At 34.8% G+C, this 18,463-nt stretch overlaps 3 protein-coding genes and 1 long non-coding RNA gene across 9 annotated transcripts; 2 read left to right on the top strand and 2 right to left on the bottom strand.

Moving 5' to 3' along the window:
* Window positions 1-2,336: 2,336 nt before the first annotated feature.
* Window positions 2,337-4,195, top strand: LOC140816815 (uncharacterized protein At1g01500-like). 2 transcript variants are annotated; one of them, XM_073176282.1, is made up of 3 exons: window positions 2,337-2,544; window positions 3,541-3,744; window positions 3,870-4,195. In XM_073176282.1, exons 1-3 carry the CDS (start codon window positions 2,527-2,529, stop codon window positions 4,101-4,103), a joined length of 456 nt encoding a protein of 151 aa, XP_073032383.1. In that variant the 5' UTR covers window positions 2,337-2,526; the 3' UTR covers window positions 4,104-4,195. The 2 variants fall into 2 exon arrangements, with proteins under 2 accessions (XP_073032383.1, XP_073032382.1); XM_073176281.1 differs by lacking the exon at window positions 2,337-2,544 and having other exon boundaries at window positions 2,572-3,744.
* Window positions 4,196-4,760: 565 nt separating this feature from the next.
* Window positions 4,761-8,659, bottom strand: LOC140815875 (uncharacterized). Of its 4 annotated transcripts, XR_012114466.1 has the most exons (4): window positions 8,248-8,659; window positions 6,702-7,993; window positions 5,080-5,295; window positions 4,761-4,973 (listed from the first exon to the last, which is right to left on the bottom strand). It is a non-coding gene; the product is annotated as an uncharacterized lncRNA (long non-coding RNA). The 4 variants fall into 4 exon arrangements; XR_012114464.1 differs by lacking the exon at window positions 5,080-5,295 and having other exon boundaries at window positions 4,763-4,973; XR_012114465.1 differs by lacking the exon at window positions 4,761-4,973 and having other exon boundaries at window positions 5,002-5,295.
* A 914-nt stretch (window positions 8,660-9,573) lies between these two features.
* LOC140817010 (deoxyuridine 5'-triphosphate nucleotidohydrolase-like) lies at window positions 9,574-12,916 on the bottom strand. Of its 2 annotated transcripts, XM_073176562.1 has the most exons (5): window positions 12,471-12,916; window positions 11,760-11,983; window positions 10,400-11,239; window positions 10,122-10,213; window positions 9,574-10,013 (listed from the first exon to the last, which is right to left on the bottom strand). In XM_073176562.1, the coding sequence occupies exons 3-5, from the start codon at window positions 10,597-10,599 to the stop codon at window positions 9,769-9,771; spliced, it is 537 nt and encodes a 178-aa protein (XP_073032663.1). In that variant the 5' UTR covers window positions 10,600-11,239; window positions 11,760-11,983; window positions 12,471-12,916; the 3' UTR covers window positions 9,574-9,768. The 2 variants fall into 2 exon arrangements, with proteins under 2 accessions (XP_073032663.1, XP_073032662.1); XM_073176561.1 differs by lacking the exons at window positions 9,574-10,013; window positions 10,122-10,213 and having other exon boundaries at window positions 10,972-11,239; window positions 12,471-12,902.
* Window positions 12,917-14,223: 1,307 nt separating this feature from the next.
* On the top strand, window positions 14,224-15,512 carry LOC140817446 (uncharacterized). The gene has a single exon (XM_073177129.1). It carries the CDS (start codon window positions 14,531-14,533, stop codon window positions 15,488-15,490), a length of 960 nt encoding a protein of 319 aa, XP_073033230.1. The 5' UTR covers window positions 14,224-14,530; the 3' UTR covers window positions 15,491-15,512.
* Window positions 15,513-18,463: the final 2,951 nt, after the last annotated feature.

Raw genomic sequence — 18,463 nt, 5'->3', positions numbered from 1 at the left:
GTATCAGAGCGAAATCTGTCATGCGAGATAGATATTGTAAATGTCTTCCACCTTTTACTCCTTTAAAGGTTTTAAAACGTGAAATAAAATTATTTGAATCCAGCAGTTAATTGCCTGTGCGCTATAAAAATTTTGAAGTTCAGAGGCAAAATGTGGCCCATTAATCTTGATTTTTCATGTGTACATAGAGAAACAATTCACGTCTGTATATACTTTTCATTTTTCTTCAAAAGGTAATGTTAAACGTGAGCCCCTGCGCTTTACCGGCTCCACATTTTTTGGTACTATGAACATTACCCATGGTTTTTTCCTGGCTTATCAGTAAATGCTTCTTTTTATATTTCTTTAAAAGAAATATATATATAAAAATCGTGTCTCACAACATTTTTAACTAAAGTTCCCGTAACGAAATCAGATGTAATTATTTCAGTTGTGTGTTTATTATCACTTATCGGGTACGTAGAGTCGTCCTTTCTCAAACTCGATTTAATTTCATACAAAAGAAAATAAATACTGTGCTGCTTGTGTAATTCTCATTACAATTAGCCAAATCCTAACACTGATCAACACATTTTCTTGATTTTCAGAGGTCTCAAATAGTATTGTTGAACCATCTTTTTCTTGATCAAACTATCACATATATATTGTTCATAAGCAGGCTAAAATAACTTTAGCCTACTTATCAACCACTTACGTTGGTGCGGAGCAACATTCAATCTTCAATTCATGAATGGTTTCCATTTCTCTGTCACAAACTTTTGTCCGATTTGAAAATGGGATCATGTTGTTTTAACATATACTTCCTGAATGGGGTTCTTTGGTTAAATCAGGAGTCCATATATGTATGTATTCATTCTATATATATATAGTGACACAAGTTTCTTGATATTGTGTGCCTTTTTCTCCCTTTTGTGCAAAAAGCTTTTGGGAGATGGCCTTAAAATGGATATTCTTACTTAAATTCAAAAATTATGTTATTTAAAGAATGGAACTTTATTGTTTTAGTTTGTTCTGACTATTTCTAGCATCATCCCTTGCTAGCAATTAAAATTGGAGACATAGAGACAATTTGACAACATAAATAAAATATATACAAAGAAAATTTGATAATTATTTCTGTAATACAAACTGTATCTGTTCCCACTAAATCGGTTTCACCTAAAATTATAAATTTTTTTTTTTGGTTTTTTATGCTTTGATCTTGAACTTGAATGTCGTCCCAAATTTGAAATCAGATATATATGGCTAAAAGACATTTATAAATACACCTAAAATTATAAAGTAACTTTTGGAGTAATATTTTTTAACGGAATATTAAAAAGTAAATAGATAATAAAAAGCGGGCTGAGAACTTTTCGAGGATAAGAAATGTAGATGAATTCTTTCTTTCTTTCTTTATCTTACTTTAGTTTTCTTATATTGGCGATGTCATTTTTCTTTCTGTTATACAATTTGATTACCACGATATAGCTAGGATCTCATCTACCGAAAAATACAAGTACACAAATTATACAATTCAAAATATAAAATCTATAATAAAAACCAACAAATAAATATTTTTTGATATGTTTTAGGATTTATGTTGAGGAATTTTGAGATGGTATATTTGGAATATAATAAAATAATGTGGAATATTTTATTTAATATACGAAAAAATGTCAAGAAATAAATTAAAATAATCCAAATGTTTTTTTCCCTTAAAAAACGATTGAAAAACTAACAAAAAAAAATTTATTTTGACTGATAATTTTTTTTGTCATATTCATGAAAGAGTAGGTTTCATGTGCAACGATATAAATTTTTTTTGTCATATTTATGAAAGAGTAGGTTTCATGTGCAACGATCTTATGGTTTATATAAGTGAAACGAGTTATTGATCTATCATTGCAGTAATTAAATATTAAACCGTATTTCTTCCTAATTAACCTAAATGATATTTTTCTAGTGAGAAATAATAGTTTAAATATAAAAATAATATTTTTAATGATTATATATTTCACAAAATTAAAACGATCGTTTTTGTATTTTAAAAAACTTGTAAACTTTCAAACATACAAGCCGAGCTAAACACTTTCTTGAATATTTTTCATGTTGAATGTGAAATGTCAGCCAAATGCCTAGAAAATGGAATATCCCCCAACACCGACTAAAAGGATAACATTCATTTTCATCTCTAATTTTATTATAATTTCAAATCCATTTCTTTAATTTCATCCGTATCTCCAATTGCCGACACGAATTTCAAATCAAAATATGTAACCATAAATTAGCATATTTATTAAATAAAGATCAAATGTTTCTTAGTCAAACCAAAAAGGGGTTCGGCTGCCTTCTTTCTCAGAAGATACGAATGATACTCTTCAGATATTTTTATGACTCATAAAGTGTAGCCCATAGTTGACACAAAAACCGTGGGCTCCGACCACCAACAGGCCACAAACAAAACTATGGTCTCCCGTCGTTGGATTTGGGACTTTCAAGTTCCTGTCCGCATCCCAAGAACTAAAACAACAGACGATTTTGAGGATGGGCTTAGAATTCCAAGTTAGCCGTTTTTCTTAAATTCTGTAATCAACTTTCATTCAGAGTAAGACACCAATCAACCTCGTTATATGCAAGAAAAGGGTTTCGAGATAATTGACGTGCTATTCATACGATTTGATTTTCCTCTCACTTTAGGCCAACTCTTCATTACAGCTGAAAAAATACGCACCAGTTGTTCATTTTGCTAATTGATATAATCCAAAGAAAAGAGTGACCTGAATTTGAACCTAAAAAAATTCGGCAAAAAAAAAAAATCACGAGTTTCTTGGATTCCGTTTCTTCCTTCTGTTCTACAAAACAGGTGTGATTTTAATTTTCGTTGGCCCAAAAAACTTTTTTTTTCCTGAGAGAAGGTCGCGGATGCAAAATTTTTATGCAAGTTTGCGGTCGACTCTTAATATTCCAGATTTTGTCCTCGTCCATTTGAAACGCTTTTGATCCATTGGGGCTTCTTTGTTTCTTTCTTTCATTTTTCTGAAGTTTCGGTGTGCCGTGCCTTCTGCGTTTCTACTTTTCATTTTTCTTGGACTCTGATGCAAAATAAGATACCGAAATATGGGAAATTGTTACTACGAAACGGATAGCAATGTTAAAATGAGTGATATAGCCCGACACACTCCGAGGCTACCTTTGCACATTAGAGTGTTTTACGTGAGAATCAGCAAGTTTATTGTTGATGGTACGACCCCAGAATGTCTCATACTCAACCTCATCCCTCTAACTCGAGACACAATTCTTAAGGTAAATGGAGCAGGTTGTTCCGAATGGGAGGGAATCTCTCGTGTTCTTCGACGGGATCGGGTAGATAAGAAATCAAAGGAGATCACATTTGTGAGCACAGATAATATTACATCAACTGAGAGCGTAAAATTCGAAGTACTCGACAAAGATAACCTTTTGATCACGGGGGTCTTACATTTTTCGAGTTCAAATGGCTACGATAATTGGAGCATGAACTGTGAATCGGTAATTCGTTCCGGTGACGCATTCTTGCAGGGGAGACGATTTAAAGATTCCGGATACACAATACCTGCACTCGAAGTTTGTGTGGCTGGTTGTTTTTCAGGATCTCCCATTATATTTACCAAAACCTTGCAACTTAACCGCAAAAGACATGGAAAAATTGGTGTGTTGAATACCATTCCGGAGTATGATGCTTCTGAATCCCATGAAGACGTTGCACGAAGGTTTGATTTACAGGTAATCTAGACTTTAGTTCGATAGTCATTACGTTGCTTTTGCATACGTTTGCAAGATCTATTAGTGATGTTTTCGAAATCCCCGTATAAATAGTGAACATCTAAAGAGAGGTTTTGCATTTTCAGATTCCAGATTACAGAAACGACAAACAAGAAAGTGAAGAAGATTTTTACGATTTGTACTGGAGTCCGATGGAAAATAAAGAGGCCGAAGATTGGGAGCTCTCTCGGTTCAACGCTGGGGTTCGATGGGGAGTTGGGTTAGGCCTCAGCATTTGCCTTGGTTTTGGAGTCAGCTTCGGTTTGTTGGTTCGGACCTACCAAACCACCATCCGAACCCTTAAAAGAGGGTTCCTATAGTTTGTGTATGTTAATAACTTAATAGAAAAATGTATAATGCACGTATCACAAATCTAAATTGTGTAACATGTCTCATTCAGATATGGTAATAACCTTTTTGAAATATTAGTTACTTTGCACACACGATGCGTGCACAATTTTTTTAATATGTTATCAATAGAATAAAATTAAATTTGACAATTATAGATAGATTAAATTAATATTTGAATTGTTGAAATAAAATAGAAAAAATAAAATGTGTGCTGAATTTTATTTTTTTTTTTTTTTAAAATCAAAGGTGTAATATTAGTATCATATAAGAGTAAAATAGAAAGAAAAAATTATTATTCTTCTTAGATAATTACTATCATATTCTCAATTTTAATAAAATAAAATATATGCATAATATCTGTATCATAGGTCTAAATCGTGTAACAGAATATGCTATATGATTTGTAACAGAAGAAAATTTTCTCATTCATCGAGCATAAATTTTAATTCTGCTACAAACCATCTAACATTTCTTGATACACTGTTTAGATTTATGACACGTGTTTCATACAAATATAACAACTATTTTTGAACATTGTGTACTACAATTGTCATATATCTAAATAATGTAACATATAGTTGTCTGCACATACAATCAACATTTATATAAAAAGGTGATTTGTATAATTGGGTTATACAAACTGTGGCTGAGGATAGAAATGGAACTTGAAATACGTGATGTGCAAAAATAGAAATTGACGAGAAAGATAATCGTTTACAGACATAATAGTCTTGTTTTAAATAAATTTCGCGGAAATCACTTCTTCCCAATTGAATTGGAGAGGAAGTTGAAATCGACCCCTGCCCCTTGGATCCACCCTCCACCTCTAAGGTCCGTTCCTTCATGACATAAGAGGAAAAAAAATTATTATATGTGAAAAATATGAAACTACAGTATTCATAAAACGTATAAGCTTAATGTTTTAAATGAATAATACGGGCGAACCAAGAAAGCGGATTTCTGCAACGAAGTGGAAGGCTAGTAGGAAGTGTCAATTTTTTCGGCGTAAGAAAGCTCTAAATTCAACAATCATTTACTTGAATACAAACACCTCACTCAGCCAACTTTATCCAGAGCTCGAGGCGGATTCGAACCGCAATCCTCTCAATTGCACGCTTTCCAAAAGCCACGGACCAATAACAAGGAGTGAACACAATTTATCTAAAGTTACAATATAATTATAAAATCAGCTAGAATTTGAGCTAAAACTACTGGTAGAATTTGAGCTAAAACTACAGTATTCATAAAACGTATAAGCTTAAGTCAAGTGAAACTCCCGTAATACAATGTGTCTATATATATTGTTTCCTCATGCAACGGCTGATGATAATTTTAAGGCATTTAGTAGTAAATGATACATCAATTTTAAGGACTTTTATGAGGATTTAACTTATTAGCATTTACTATCTTATTATTTTTCGTGTAGATATTGTAAAATTAAATATTATTATAAATTATCATTTTTTAAGGACTTTTATGAGGAATTATCTTATTAGCATTTACTTTCTTATTATTTTTTTATAATTATAATTTATAATAACATATAATTTTGCAATATCTAGACAGAAAATAAAACTTAATAAATATGTAATTATTAAAATCGGGGAAAAAAATAATTTAGGACATAATAAATATTCTAAAATAAATAACAATCTCATTTTAAAAATTTAATATTTAACATAAGTAATTATATTCGTATACATATATTTTATATATTATTATAAATTATCATTTTTTAAGGACTTTAATGAGGAATTATCTTATTAGCATTTACTTTCTTATTATTTTTTTAATAATGACAATTTATAATAACATATAATTTTGCAATATCTAGACAGAAAATATAACTTAAAAAATATATAATTATTAAAATCGGGAAAAAAATAATTCTTGACATAATAAATATTCTAACATAAATAACAATTTCATTTTAAAAATTAATATTTAACATAAGTAATTATATTCGTATACATATCTTATATTAAAAAGAACAAAAACTTACCTGAAAACACCCGAAAAAGTTCAAATTAACTAAAAATTACAATGAATTGTTGAAATAAAATTCAAAAATTTACTAACTAAGAGGAAAATACGAAAATATTCTATACACAACTGCTCGGTTTATAGATGAAAAAAAAAATTGCGCGCCCGAATAATTACTTAGACTTAAGTTCTACAGCCATTGAGCTACTAAGTTTGCATCTTTTAACAAATCTTGGACGCCTTAACGACCAAGCATGTTTGCAGCTTTAGGCACAACCTAACGAGTCTCAATGACCAAGGCATACGGCTTTAAGTCTTATAAAAATGCAAATCAGCATACCACCTTCTCTTTTAAAAAAAATTACATTCACGCCAATTCAATTGGCTTGACCAAATTTCATCACGCCAAATAGATGGACGTGTTAACGCCTCTACTTCTATATTTCTTTATAAACTCATTAAGAATTTAATGCAAACTGTCAAGTAACCCAAACACCACAGCCACACAAAATTAAAGGATATTGCAGCTAAGTAATGAATTATAACCACAGGAATAACATCACTAGAACTCATTAACAATTCACCTCAACATAGAAAAAATCCAGTCAGGCCCCTCACCACCGTTGCTAGTATGTTGCTTTATCCACCAAAAGAGTAGCTCCAGGCCTAGATCAGTTGCACTCACCGCAGGAAGGAAGCATCATTCGAAGGGTAGGATTAACACGCTCGAAGCTTTGATTTTCTATATAAAATTTTCTAACAGATACCTACCAATGATAAATCAAACAACAGGAACATTATACCTGAATGCGATGGACATGATGTTTATGTCGCTAATATAATCATTCAATATGCACAATGTCGCCAAGGAAAAACCACAGCACTTCAGAAATTATATACATCAGACAGATTCAGAAGGAGATAATTAAATACCACATTAGTCGATCATCTGTTTAACGCTTGATCTTCGGGTTTAGTCAAGTATCATCCGTCCATAAATGGTGCATGAAATTGTTTCTCTTGATTAATTTTTTGACGAATGTACACAAGCCTTTATTTTAAAGACGAGAAATGGCACATTAAATTATTGACCTCCACTAATAGGCTTGATATTGCACTGTTGATCGATATGAATCTGGCCTGAAAATTCAGTTAATTAATTTTGACAACCGAGCACATGTATACATATCTTCACGAAATTAGTTAGCAGATGTTTAAATAATAACCAAATTCAATTATCTTCAACAAAAGAGAGAGCTAATTTGTACCTTTACCATTAACGTGCCTCGGGTGATAGTCCTGGCTTTGACATGCTTTCTCAGATTAATTCAATTCGGTCTTGAATGGGATGTTCGTAATATTGTATATACCGTTGGTTTTATAGATGAACCATTCAAGACCAAACTCATTGATGGAAGTGCGGCCATTGTGGGCATAACTAAACCAAATGACAGAGGAAGAAAATGAAAAGAAGACACCGCACACACGAGGGAAGTGCCGGGTAAAATCCCGTACCATCTCCCCTCGAAACCAAAAAAGAACTTATTTATTGAATTTGGCGACCTGCCATGCGAGCGCACCCATCATGGCAAAGGTCAGTAGACAACCACCACAAGTCGTCTTCCGCGCTCTTTTTTTACATAAATATATATCCTCACCGCTACTAGGTTCACACAGTTACCGAAATAATAATAAAAGTGACACATTAGTTGATGATACGTTATTCAAACCGTCGAGATCTTATATTCCCTTCAGCAAGGTCATATCTTTGGCTCAAGGCTTCATTCCATGTTCGAATCTATAGTCGACGAAGGTAATGATTTCCATGGCATTCGAAATAGGCGCCCGATCGATGAGCAAACACCGCTTTAGGGGGCTAAAATTTTAAAAAACAAAATAAAATAATAAGCAAACAGGCAAGGAATCTATAAATTAAGATAAATTACGACATAAAATCTCAAAAACAAACGAAGTTTATCAATTGAAATTCGCCACGAGCGACTGAAACATGATTCTCTGCAAGCCACCGATCGAACACCCTTGCATACGAATGAAGAAATTCGAACATAATTTTAAAAGACAAAATTAGGTCAATATATCAAATCTACGTCAAGCAGATCTATAAATTACCTTGATCCATCAGCCTGATTCTATAGTAGATCTACACGATCATCGACTATCCACATCAAGTATTGAACCGATGAGAGATTGGCAGGAGGACCTATTTAGATTTCCCTGCTTCAGAACCTGTGGTCCGAAGCATCAGAGAGTGATCTGCACCGGAATAGATCACCTGGTCCAACTAAGACGGAGCTCCGATCGGCCATGGGATTAAATCACCGAAAAGCAACAGCGGAGCCCATGACAAGCAAGGCCATAATCAAAACGTAGATCGTTGCCCGATCTCACGGGATCTGCGAGAAAAATTGGAAAAGGAGAAACAGCAAAACGTAGATCTGAGAGAGAAAAGGGGAGTCACACACGCCTCTATGGCGGCGAGAGGAAAGAGATCAGACGCGCCTGGGATATGAATTAAGAGATAACAAGGTTATTTATGGAGGTGGTCGAATGATCCAACGGCTGTAGATGATTTGTTTGGCGGAGTTTTCAACGGTTGGATACGCATGGACTGCGCGGTTTTGATTGGAAAAATGGGCGTGGTTATCTTTGGCGGAATAATCGACGGTCGTGATTGGATCCCGATTTGAAGAAAGATTTGATGTCGATTTTTGAATAATTGAAATGCCATTCGGGAGAAACGTGTTGCATTCGGAAAGTTTTTTTCAAAATTACAAAAAATTATCGAAAGAAACAAAAATTTGGATCCCCATTTTAATTCTTTTTTTAAAGCAAAAAAAACCAATTATCATATATTAAAATCGTGGCGGTTAAAAAACCTAACGATATTAAAATTATGGTCGGTTAGGTTACCTGGCTTTCACCTAGGAGACCCGCGTTCGATTCCCGGTAACGGAAACTTTTTTGGCACCCATGAATTTCAGCCAATCTGCCCCGAATTCATTCGAAATTCATGCCTCTCAAATTTTTCGGCAAATTAATCTTTGTGTTATCTATGGTTGATTCAATAAGCTTATAGTTTAATCCGACAAATGAAGTTTTTCTGCACGAATCATGCTAATTTGCTCATTTAATTGTAAATCTAAACTCAATGCATAGAAAATAGGTGACCAGAAATGAATCGATTGCAGTTGATCAGATACTAGCTGTGTATATATAATGAATTGGCAATTCTTGTCACGGCGTTTGATTGTAAAGATTGTGAAAGTTAACAGAAAAAAGAATTAGCAAAGCGGTGTATGGTAGATAAACCAGAGGACTAAAAAGGAAACCATGCTGATTTTATTGCTTGTTAGTTAGACACCTTTACTTCTGCCAAACGTTAAATATTCTACTCTGATGACCAATTCGTTAATACGTATCACATGCACCCAGCCAAAACCCTTGAATTATCGAGATTCGAGGGAGACCCACACCATGTGTTGGGGGTATTCTTCCATAACAAGATGTTAAGAGAAGGAACACAAGACTGTATTAACATCCGCAGTAAGTTCTTCAAAATGTTACAGAAAAACCTAACTAAACCAACGTTGTAGGACAAGAAAGATCTAAGAAACCTAGTTGTCCGCAAAATTAAATGCCAGTCGATCCGAACCCTCCGGATCCCCTGAGAGTTGAATCAAGATCATCAACCTCAAAAACCTCAGGCGTCATGATCTTCTCAATAATCAGCTGTGCAATCCTGTCTCCAATCTTCACTTCAAAATCCACATCTGAATGATTGAACAATATCACCCCAACTGGCCCCCTGTAATCCGCATCGATGACACCTGCCCCAACATCTATTGAACTCTTCCACGTTAATCCCGATCGCGGTGCTACAAAAATCAAGAAAATAAACTATATCATGAACAGAGCAGAGCCCATTAACCAGAATTTGGGAGATTCAACGAAACAAAGAAATGGTCAAAGTATTAGAAGATTACCAATACGAGCGTAAGTTCCTTCAGGAATCGCGATGCTCAGATCTGTGGGAATCATAGCTTTGCCTCTGGCGGGAACTTTAGCGTCTGCCGCACTATAGATATAGAACCAGAAACAAGAAAAAAAAATAGTTAACCAAAAGAAGATTTTCAATTGCGAATCAAACTGATGTCTACCAAACCAAGCAAAACCAAACTGATTCAGTTCCACATTGGTGAACCTAATTATAGATTAAACAAGAACTCTGAACTCCCATATGGGTGGGTGTTAATAAATATGCCTGGATAGATCGTAGCCAGCAGAGAGAGACGATCCTCTTGAAGGCAAAACGGCTTTCTCAGAGAGCTTTTTCACCTTCAAAAACGAAGTGATTCCATGGGGTTTACTGCCGGATAATCCGTTTTGCTGGAGCTTCGGAATTTTCATCGAGGGTTGCTCAATTTCAATGCAATCGTTTTGGTTTTCCAAAAATTGAGCCATAGAACACAGATTTTGCCGAAATGGGTTCCGCGGGAATCACAAATGAAAGTGGATTTTAGGGGTTTGCGGTGACGGGGTGGGGATTAAATGGAGTCACGTTCTCAAATATTGATGGAAATGGCGCCTAGATTTCCCGCCATTATTGCTCAGTCGTATTTAGAAGCAATTCATTGAATTGTCTGATTAAAGATTCATCAACATCACCACTTCAAATAATTTTACGTTTCTAAATTTCTCTGAATGAATTATTTCAAATAATTTTGTATGTATATAATGCATTTTATTTTGAATAATGTTGCGAATGATTTAAGAACTAAATATTTTGTCCCATATAATTGTATGAAGAAAGTAAAATTATTTAAGTTCATCGACTTATGCTGAACTTCATTTCATAAGGAATTGAAAACTTGTTATTGGGTATTCGACCAATTTTAATTGGTATTCGAGTTACGATGAGTGGGAACATAACATGAAATTCATCTCATTGCTTCGCAATTAAGATGCAAAATACGTATGGCAGAAATTTTATCAGCTGCATGAAATCTAACTACTAAAACCGAGACTTCGATGTACGAGAACTGTTGCTTAGCTTCTTGTCTTCCCCACCTGCATTTTTGAAGCCTCTTCGTTCTTGGATACCCTGTTTATCATAGGAATGAATCCGAACGTCTTGTAAGTATTCATCTTTCAAAGTTCTAAAATTCCAAAAAAAAATGCTCAAAGAGTAACAATAAAACAATGGAAGGAAACCATGCTCAAAAACTCGCAAGCTGCTGACGAGTGTCCTAATTCGGGTTTCTACTTTACTTTTTTTACAGCTTTTGCGGTCGGCCTAACATTTTTTCCGATATATTTTGGCTTGCGCTACGGAGAAATAGAACAATGAAAATGTGAAATCCAACGCATACCAAGTCAGAATTCAACAGCGATCAAATAATTGGCTTGACATAAGTTTTCTTTGTTCGATAGACAAGTCTTTTTACGTTTGGTTATCTCGAATGAACATTGATACCCTCACCAAGAATCGACACAGCGGAAGGTATAACTTCTTAGAACGATGCTACGGGTGGGTCAATAACTGGGCTAGTGCTTACATTTTTATTCTAAATTCAAGCACATCCTCCAAATATTAATATGTGAAAGAACAGGATGTCAGGTACCTAGAGCTGGATTGAAGTGGAGGTGGCTCGTATGACATCCTCGACCCGAATGACATCTTGGCAATCTCCAAGAGTGCTGTGTCCTGCACACGGGGTAACTCACTGGTCAAGTCCTGGTACGCTGCCCCGAACGCGTCTCGCCAGAATCTTGGCAGCCTAACAATCTTACTATGCTTGTACACGTTCCACATTTGCCTCACCATCTTCTCCCTTTCATCCACATCCTACAAATTTTCCCAACACATGAAACCACACATTCTACTAATCACAAAAGATTATGCAAAGTAATCAAGAAAATGTCGCAAATACATATATAAATGGCAAAATCATTGAGCTATTGAGGAATTTGTTGTCCATAAAAGTCCATACCATAAAATCTAAAATTTATAACTATAGTCTATAATGTTCGCTTCCACCCAAAAACAACCACTAGTCTCAACTTCAAGGCCTGGATTCTTCTCCGTTCCTTAACAAACAACTCAAATTTTTGGCCTCGAGATTTCGAGCTGTCTACAATATAAGTTTCGAACAAAAGCTGAAATCTCTAACTTACATATGCGCAAATCATTAGATCTATCAAAACTTAATATATACACTTGCATAATGTAAATGATACTAGATTGACGAAGCCGATAGAATAAAAATCAAACCTTAAACAAAAACAATAACAAACAAGAATAATAATAAAAGAAAAACAATAAAACTATGTACCAAAACATCAAGATCACCATGGATGGAGGGGTCCAATTCATGCGAGGAACTCTTAAGATCAACAGCAGACCATTTCAGAGTGACGGAGCCAGTAAACATGGACCAAAGTGCAAGCAAAATAATTACAGCCAAAGCCCATAGCTTGTATTTGCCTCTCCCAAACAGTCCCTCAAAACCTGATCCATCTTTCTTGAAACTAAAACTTGTAGCTGAACTTGTGCTACTGCTACTACTACTACTGCCGCTTGGAGTTAATTGAGGAGTCTGGGCTTCTTCATCTTTCATTTTTATTGGGTGGGCTAATGGTAAAAATCAGCCACACTTCCAAAAAAAATCCCAGTTCAGCTTTCTTGCTCAAGCAGAAAAAGGTGAAGTTTTTAAAGCGAGTTATTGAATTAAATTGGGTGGTTGGATTCCCAAACAGTACATGTATTGATTAATTTGGAGATATATATTTTGGGTTCCCTTGATACATTTTTATTTCTTATTATAATTATTTAATATTTTTTCATGGCCATTTGAAGACGGAAAACCAACCACCGACGGTGTGGGGTCTTTAGTCATAAAGACTTTTTATATTTTAAAAAAAGATTTTATATATGTATTTAATTAAATAAATATGAAATAATTATATTTTAATATCGTTTTGGGAGGATTTGCTAATTTTAAAATTACAAAAACTTTGCGAAACGGTCTCACGAGTCAATTATGCGAGATGAATCTATAATCTGACTTAACTCATGAAAAATATTATTTTTTATGCTAAAATATTGCTTCTCACGGTATAGAGCGGATCGACTTGTTTCACGATTATAAATCTATGACATTGTTTCACATTAAACCTACTTTTGTAAAATATATCTACCTGCTCATTTTAATAAGTTCTTAACTTTTTGATTTAGCTCATTTCACATGTTAATATATAAAATCAATATTGATTTTTGTACAAAAAATTGGATCAGTGTAGAAAGATGGTTGTTTACGCGGTTTGATATGTGACATTTTTGTACGTTCTGTTTTTATTTTGTAGGACTTTTAGCCTGAATTATATATTATAACAATAACGATGAAGACAGTTCGTATTAAAAAGGTAAAGAAATTATATAAATATTATTGCAATTCACTATAAATTATAAGAAATGCTTATCCATATTTGTTCATTTTCCTTCAAGTCTAAAGTTTCTTAATGTCTGGACCATGAAAATGAATTGAAGATAGCCTGAGAAAAAACATGATTCTAAACGAATTACGAAGTTACCACAGAACAAGTAGATGAATGATTCCAAAGGACCAAAGACCAATTTTCCACTACGTAACGTGTCTTTTGTTCAAGGCCACAAACTGTTTTATGATTAATATTGTTCTGTTCTCACAAAGTGGCAGATTGGTAGAATTATTTATGGATATGGGCAAGATGTTTTATTGAGATATTATAGGAATCAAGATATAATTACTAGTTTGAAGATAAAATCGAGAAGACCAAGTCAACAGTCTACATAAACCAAAATTACTAGTCCTGTGATAGACATCGGCAAATTATAGTGTTTGTCTTCTTAATTGATAAGACACACGAATGAAATTTGACAAAAATAAAAACCCAATACTGACACAGTAATCAGCATCATCGTGATAAAGAACCTGTGGTTATGACGGGTTATTTCTGTCTGGTTGTGAGTTTCTGAAGACTTTTTCAATTCAGAGTAATTAAAACGGCTGAATATATATTTAAAATGGCTGAAAATCCAAAGCATATTCCAAAACTATATAATTTAACATAACTAGGATAGGACCTTGTCAAACTAAATGACATATCAGAATTTCGCTGTACCTTTTAGCTTCAAACCTCATTCATCACTAAGATTTGATGAGTTGCAAACAGCCAAGTAAATATATCAATAAACATCTGCCGGCTCTATATTCTTATTCAATTTTTCTGTACGGGTTTAATCGTGTTGTGTGTGCTGTTGATAGTCTATATATGTGAACATGATCTAGTGTCACATAGCATATATGTTCTAAGTATCAAATGATACTCTAGTTATTCTATCTTGGCATCAGAAATGGCCAAAGGTATTAAACTTCGGCTCTCTTTTCTTAGTTCCTTACAAATCTGTCGACCGAAGAATCCTACTTCATCGGTTAAAAACCCTGTACCTGCTGTTACATACGTGCTCTCCCCTGTCAATTCTAAGTCATTTGACATTCCTTACCCTGGTTATCCTATTCCTCCACCATCTACACCGTATCAGTCCAAGTCCAGAAGCAATATCGGAGCGTCAAAGATAGCGCCGTTCGAGTATCAATGTCAATCAAAACCATGCACATTGCATGGAATGATCGACGATGAATATTCATCACAGGATTTTTCCAAGACAAGAAGAGAAGGTAAGGAGAAAATGTACAACTCCCCTATTTCAAGTGACTCTGAAGAGCGTGCTTGTCCATATGCAACTTCCAGGATTGAAAAGAGAGAAGAAAAAACCAAGAAAAAGAAATCAATAGCTAGCATCAATACAACTACTACAGCAGTCGATAGCAACGAGACAGACAACCTATTTTCTTCTCCTCCGAGCTCCCACTCATCACATAATTATAATTATCTGTTACAAACTATTATTGAGGAGGAACCCCTCAATCGAAGAAAAAAGCAAATGATGCAGAAAAGTGTAAGAGCACGAAAATTTAATCGCTTTGGTACAAAAGAATGGAAAGATGATGAAATGACAGTGCCCATAGGTGAGTCGAAGGAAAAGAATACGATTTCATCGAGGATGGTTCTAGAGATGACATCTGGAAAAGTATATCAGAGTTTTGTAGTGGTGAAGAGGTCAGTTAATCCCTTCGAGGATTTCAAGACATCAATGCTGGAAATGATTCTGGATAAACAGATTTTTCGACCCAAAGAATTGGAAGAGCTACTGATGAGCTTCCTTTCTCTCAATTCAAGACTGCATCATGAAGTTATTATAGGGGCATTTACAGAGATTTGGAAGGAAGTGTTTGGCAGATCATGGAACTAGAGTGTACAATAATAACTTGTATTGTCCTACATCGAAATTTAAGTGTGAGGGAAGTGATTGAAAGACTATAAAATGATAAGTCTACCCCTTAAATTCTCATAACTTAGTTGACCTTTAGGCTAAGAATGATCGATGAGTTCGAAAACGGGCCTGTGATCTTGTTTAACAAGCTCGAAAACAAGTCTGCTTAACGAACCGAGCTCGAGCTAGACTCGTTGAATATGATTAACGAGCCGAACTCGAGCTATTCGCAAGCTTAATATTTTTAAAACGAGCCGAGCTTGAGCATCATGATAAAAGCTCGAATCGAGCTCGAGCCGTTATATACCTTAAAAGAGCCGAGCTCGAGTACGATACTTTTTAGCTCGACTTGGCTCATTTACGCCCCTAAAGTGGGAAGTAAAGCAGCTAGGAGTTGGAGAAACTGTCTCAACGTGAACAAAATGATAGAATCGGCAGAAGAGAAAAGATCTCAACGGTTTTATATGTACATAAATAATGTTTAAGAATTTCCATTTTATTTCCACAGCATTTTTCTTTCAATTATTTATTTTTTATGCATATTAGTTTAGGAGACCATAATTAACGATCAAAGTAGGAATTCATAATCGTTTGGTATTTTAGAAGTTAAATTTTCATTTTTTACTCATTTCGGTGCTCTTGCACATGGCACGCCTGCATTTCAGAAAATTGTGCAAACAAAATTGACACGTCTGGTGGAACCGGAAATATGCTATAAAAAAGAATTTGTTTGAAGAGATTGCACAAAATGTTTCTGTTCAAGACATGGTTGAACGATTGTGTTCAAGGAAATTCATGAGCCTCAAATGAATGCATGAGAAGATAACACGAGACGTAGAGAAAATATCAAAGCTTCTAGCCGATGGTATCCTAGGTTGTGTGAAAGCAATAGTGAGTCAAACGATCAGATCTGTGAGGTCAAGTCAGGGAAGTAATCATCCAAAAGAGGTGGAACAAAGTTCGAGGAGTTCTAAGGCAGATCTCAATACCCCTTGATTGTGATGAAAGGTACACCACCTCACATAAGAGAATGAGTTATTGGAGAAAGAAATACATCCATCAAGGGTCACCAAAAACAAGTAATAAAAAAGTGAGTCGTGAAAGTAACCAACCTAAAGATTACAACCAAGAGTCTAGGAGTTCCAAGACAGGTGATCTTCACCGTCTATAGACGATACTCCATCACCATGAAGAAAGTCACCAGATAGAAAGAATGAAGTTATTGGTCAAGAGAGTAAGGATAATGAAAATGCAAAGCAACCAAGAACTATGTGAATGTGGTGACAAATCCTCTATATCAACCTGGAAAGTTTGAAGATGGGGCCACATATGACTTCAAATGTCTAAATAATGGTGCCAATGCTCGGGGGCACAATCATCCAATGAGGAGCTGAAAAACGAACACTATTGTAAGATCACAACTCATTTAATTGTGCTTTTAAATTTTGTTGGGCTGTTCAAATATTTTTTGTAGGAAAAAACGAATAAGAGAATTCTCGAATTCCCAAAAAGAAAGAATCCATGGACGTTGGTAAAGATCTGTTTCTTTTCGTGGTTTCTGTGAATATAAATGCCACAGACTTACGAGCCATATTGGATAAAAAAATGAAAGGAAAACAACTAGTTGAAGGGCCAAGCAGTAGGAAATGTTCTGTTCTTAAAGGAAAAATATTTGAGATTGAAGGAACATGTGATTACGCTAATGGTCTAAAAAAGAAAAATGTGAATAAAAACATATTTGTTTCAGGGAGTCAAACTAGAGTAGTGGAAAAATCTACAACCGTTGGGCCGAAAACAACACTTCTCAAAAAGAACTATGACTACACACAATGATTTTACTGTTAAATCATCTTATCAACCTAAGAGGAGCCAACGGTACTCAGGAGAGTTGTCTCGCCAAGGCTCAAAGAGTCATCCACACACGAGAGTGTATGCGGCCTTAATACCGATGAACCAACATTTCTCAAAGAGAGCATTGAATTCGCAACTAATGAGTGTTAAACAAATTTTCCAGTCAAAAAGAGGCGATGGTTACCTGGGGAGTCATCTCACCGAACATGCTACACAGGTGCAGGGCGTGGGTGACTCGCACTCAATGGCAACGCAAGAAAGAAGTCAACGGGTTGCTAGGCTGAACGAGAGAAAAAACGAGGCTCTTGGCTGGTGCAGGCATATTGGTCGGGCACAACAGGGACAAGCCCACCACCTGGGCGAGATGAGGAGTGAGTGGCAGGTCGTGGGATGTCCAGAAACAACATAGTAGGGCTGCGAATGTGGCGTGACAGTGACATTGACGGGCGGTGAACTGACGACGGTCGGTAAGGAAATGAAGGGTCAAAACCAACTTCCATCATGTCTTCTATTTTTCGTTGCCCTCTCCGTCTCCGACTCATTTAATCTGAATATTACCAAATACTCTATTTTTTTAATTTATTTCATTTTCATTTTCAACCCGTATCTTCAAATATTACCAAATATTTTATTTCTTTAATATATTTCTCTATTTCTTTAATTTATTTTATTTTCAACTCATATCATCTAAATATTATCGAATACTTTTTTTTAATTTATTTCAATTCCGAATACACATACACACATATAATAAATTAATTTTATAATATATTATTTAACTAAACTTGATAAACATGACACAACTACATATTTTGGTTGGTCATTAAATTGTCATTAGTTCCATTTGATAACTATTATAAATATTAAATTATAATTAATTCATTTAAAAATTAAAACAACGTTTGATTAACAAGATCGACCCACTTTGGTCGACCCAAACTTTATCTTAATCGACCAAAGCAAGATGCTTTGACCAAAGCATGGTGCTTTGGTTGGTTTCTGTTTTGGTCGACCCAAGTGTAGGTGTGTGAGTCGATCAAGCTTGTGTGTGTGGGTCGATATTTTTTCTTCAAGCCAACAGTCGATGGATGAACAGTGATA

This window comes from Primulina eburnea, chromosome 16 (genome assembly GCF_022965805.1).
Source record: "Primulina eburnea isolate SZY01 chromosome 16, ASM2296580v1, whole genome shotgun sequence".
Taxonomy (NCBI): domain Eukaryota; kingdom Viridiplantae; phylum Streptophyta; class Magnoliopsida; order Lamiales; family Gesneriaceae; genus Primulina; species Primulina eburnea.
The sequence above is the reverse complement of the archived record's forward strand: the minus strand, read 5'-3'. Positions and strand labels throughout refer to the sequence as shown.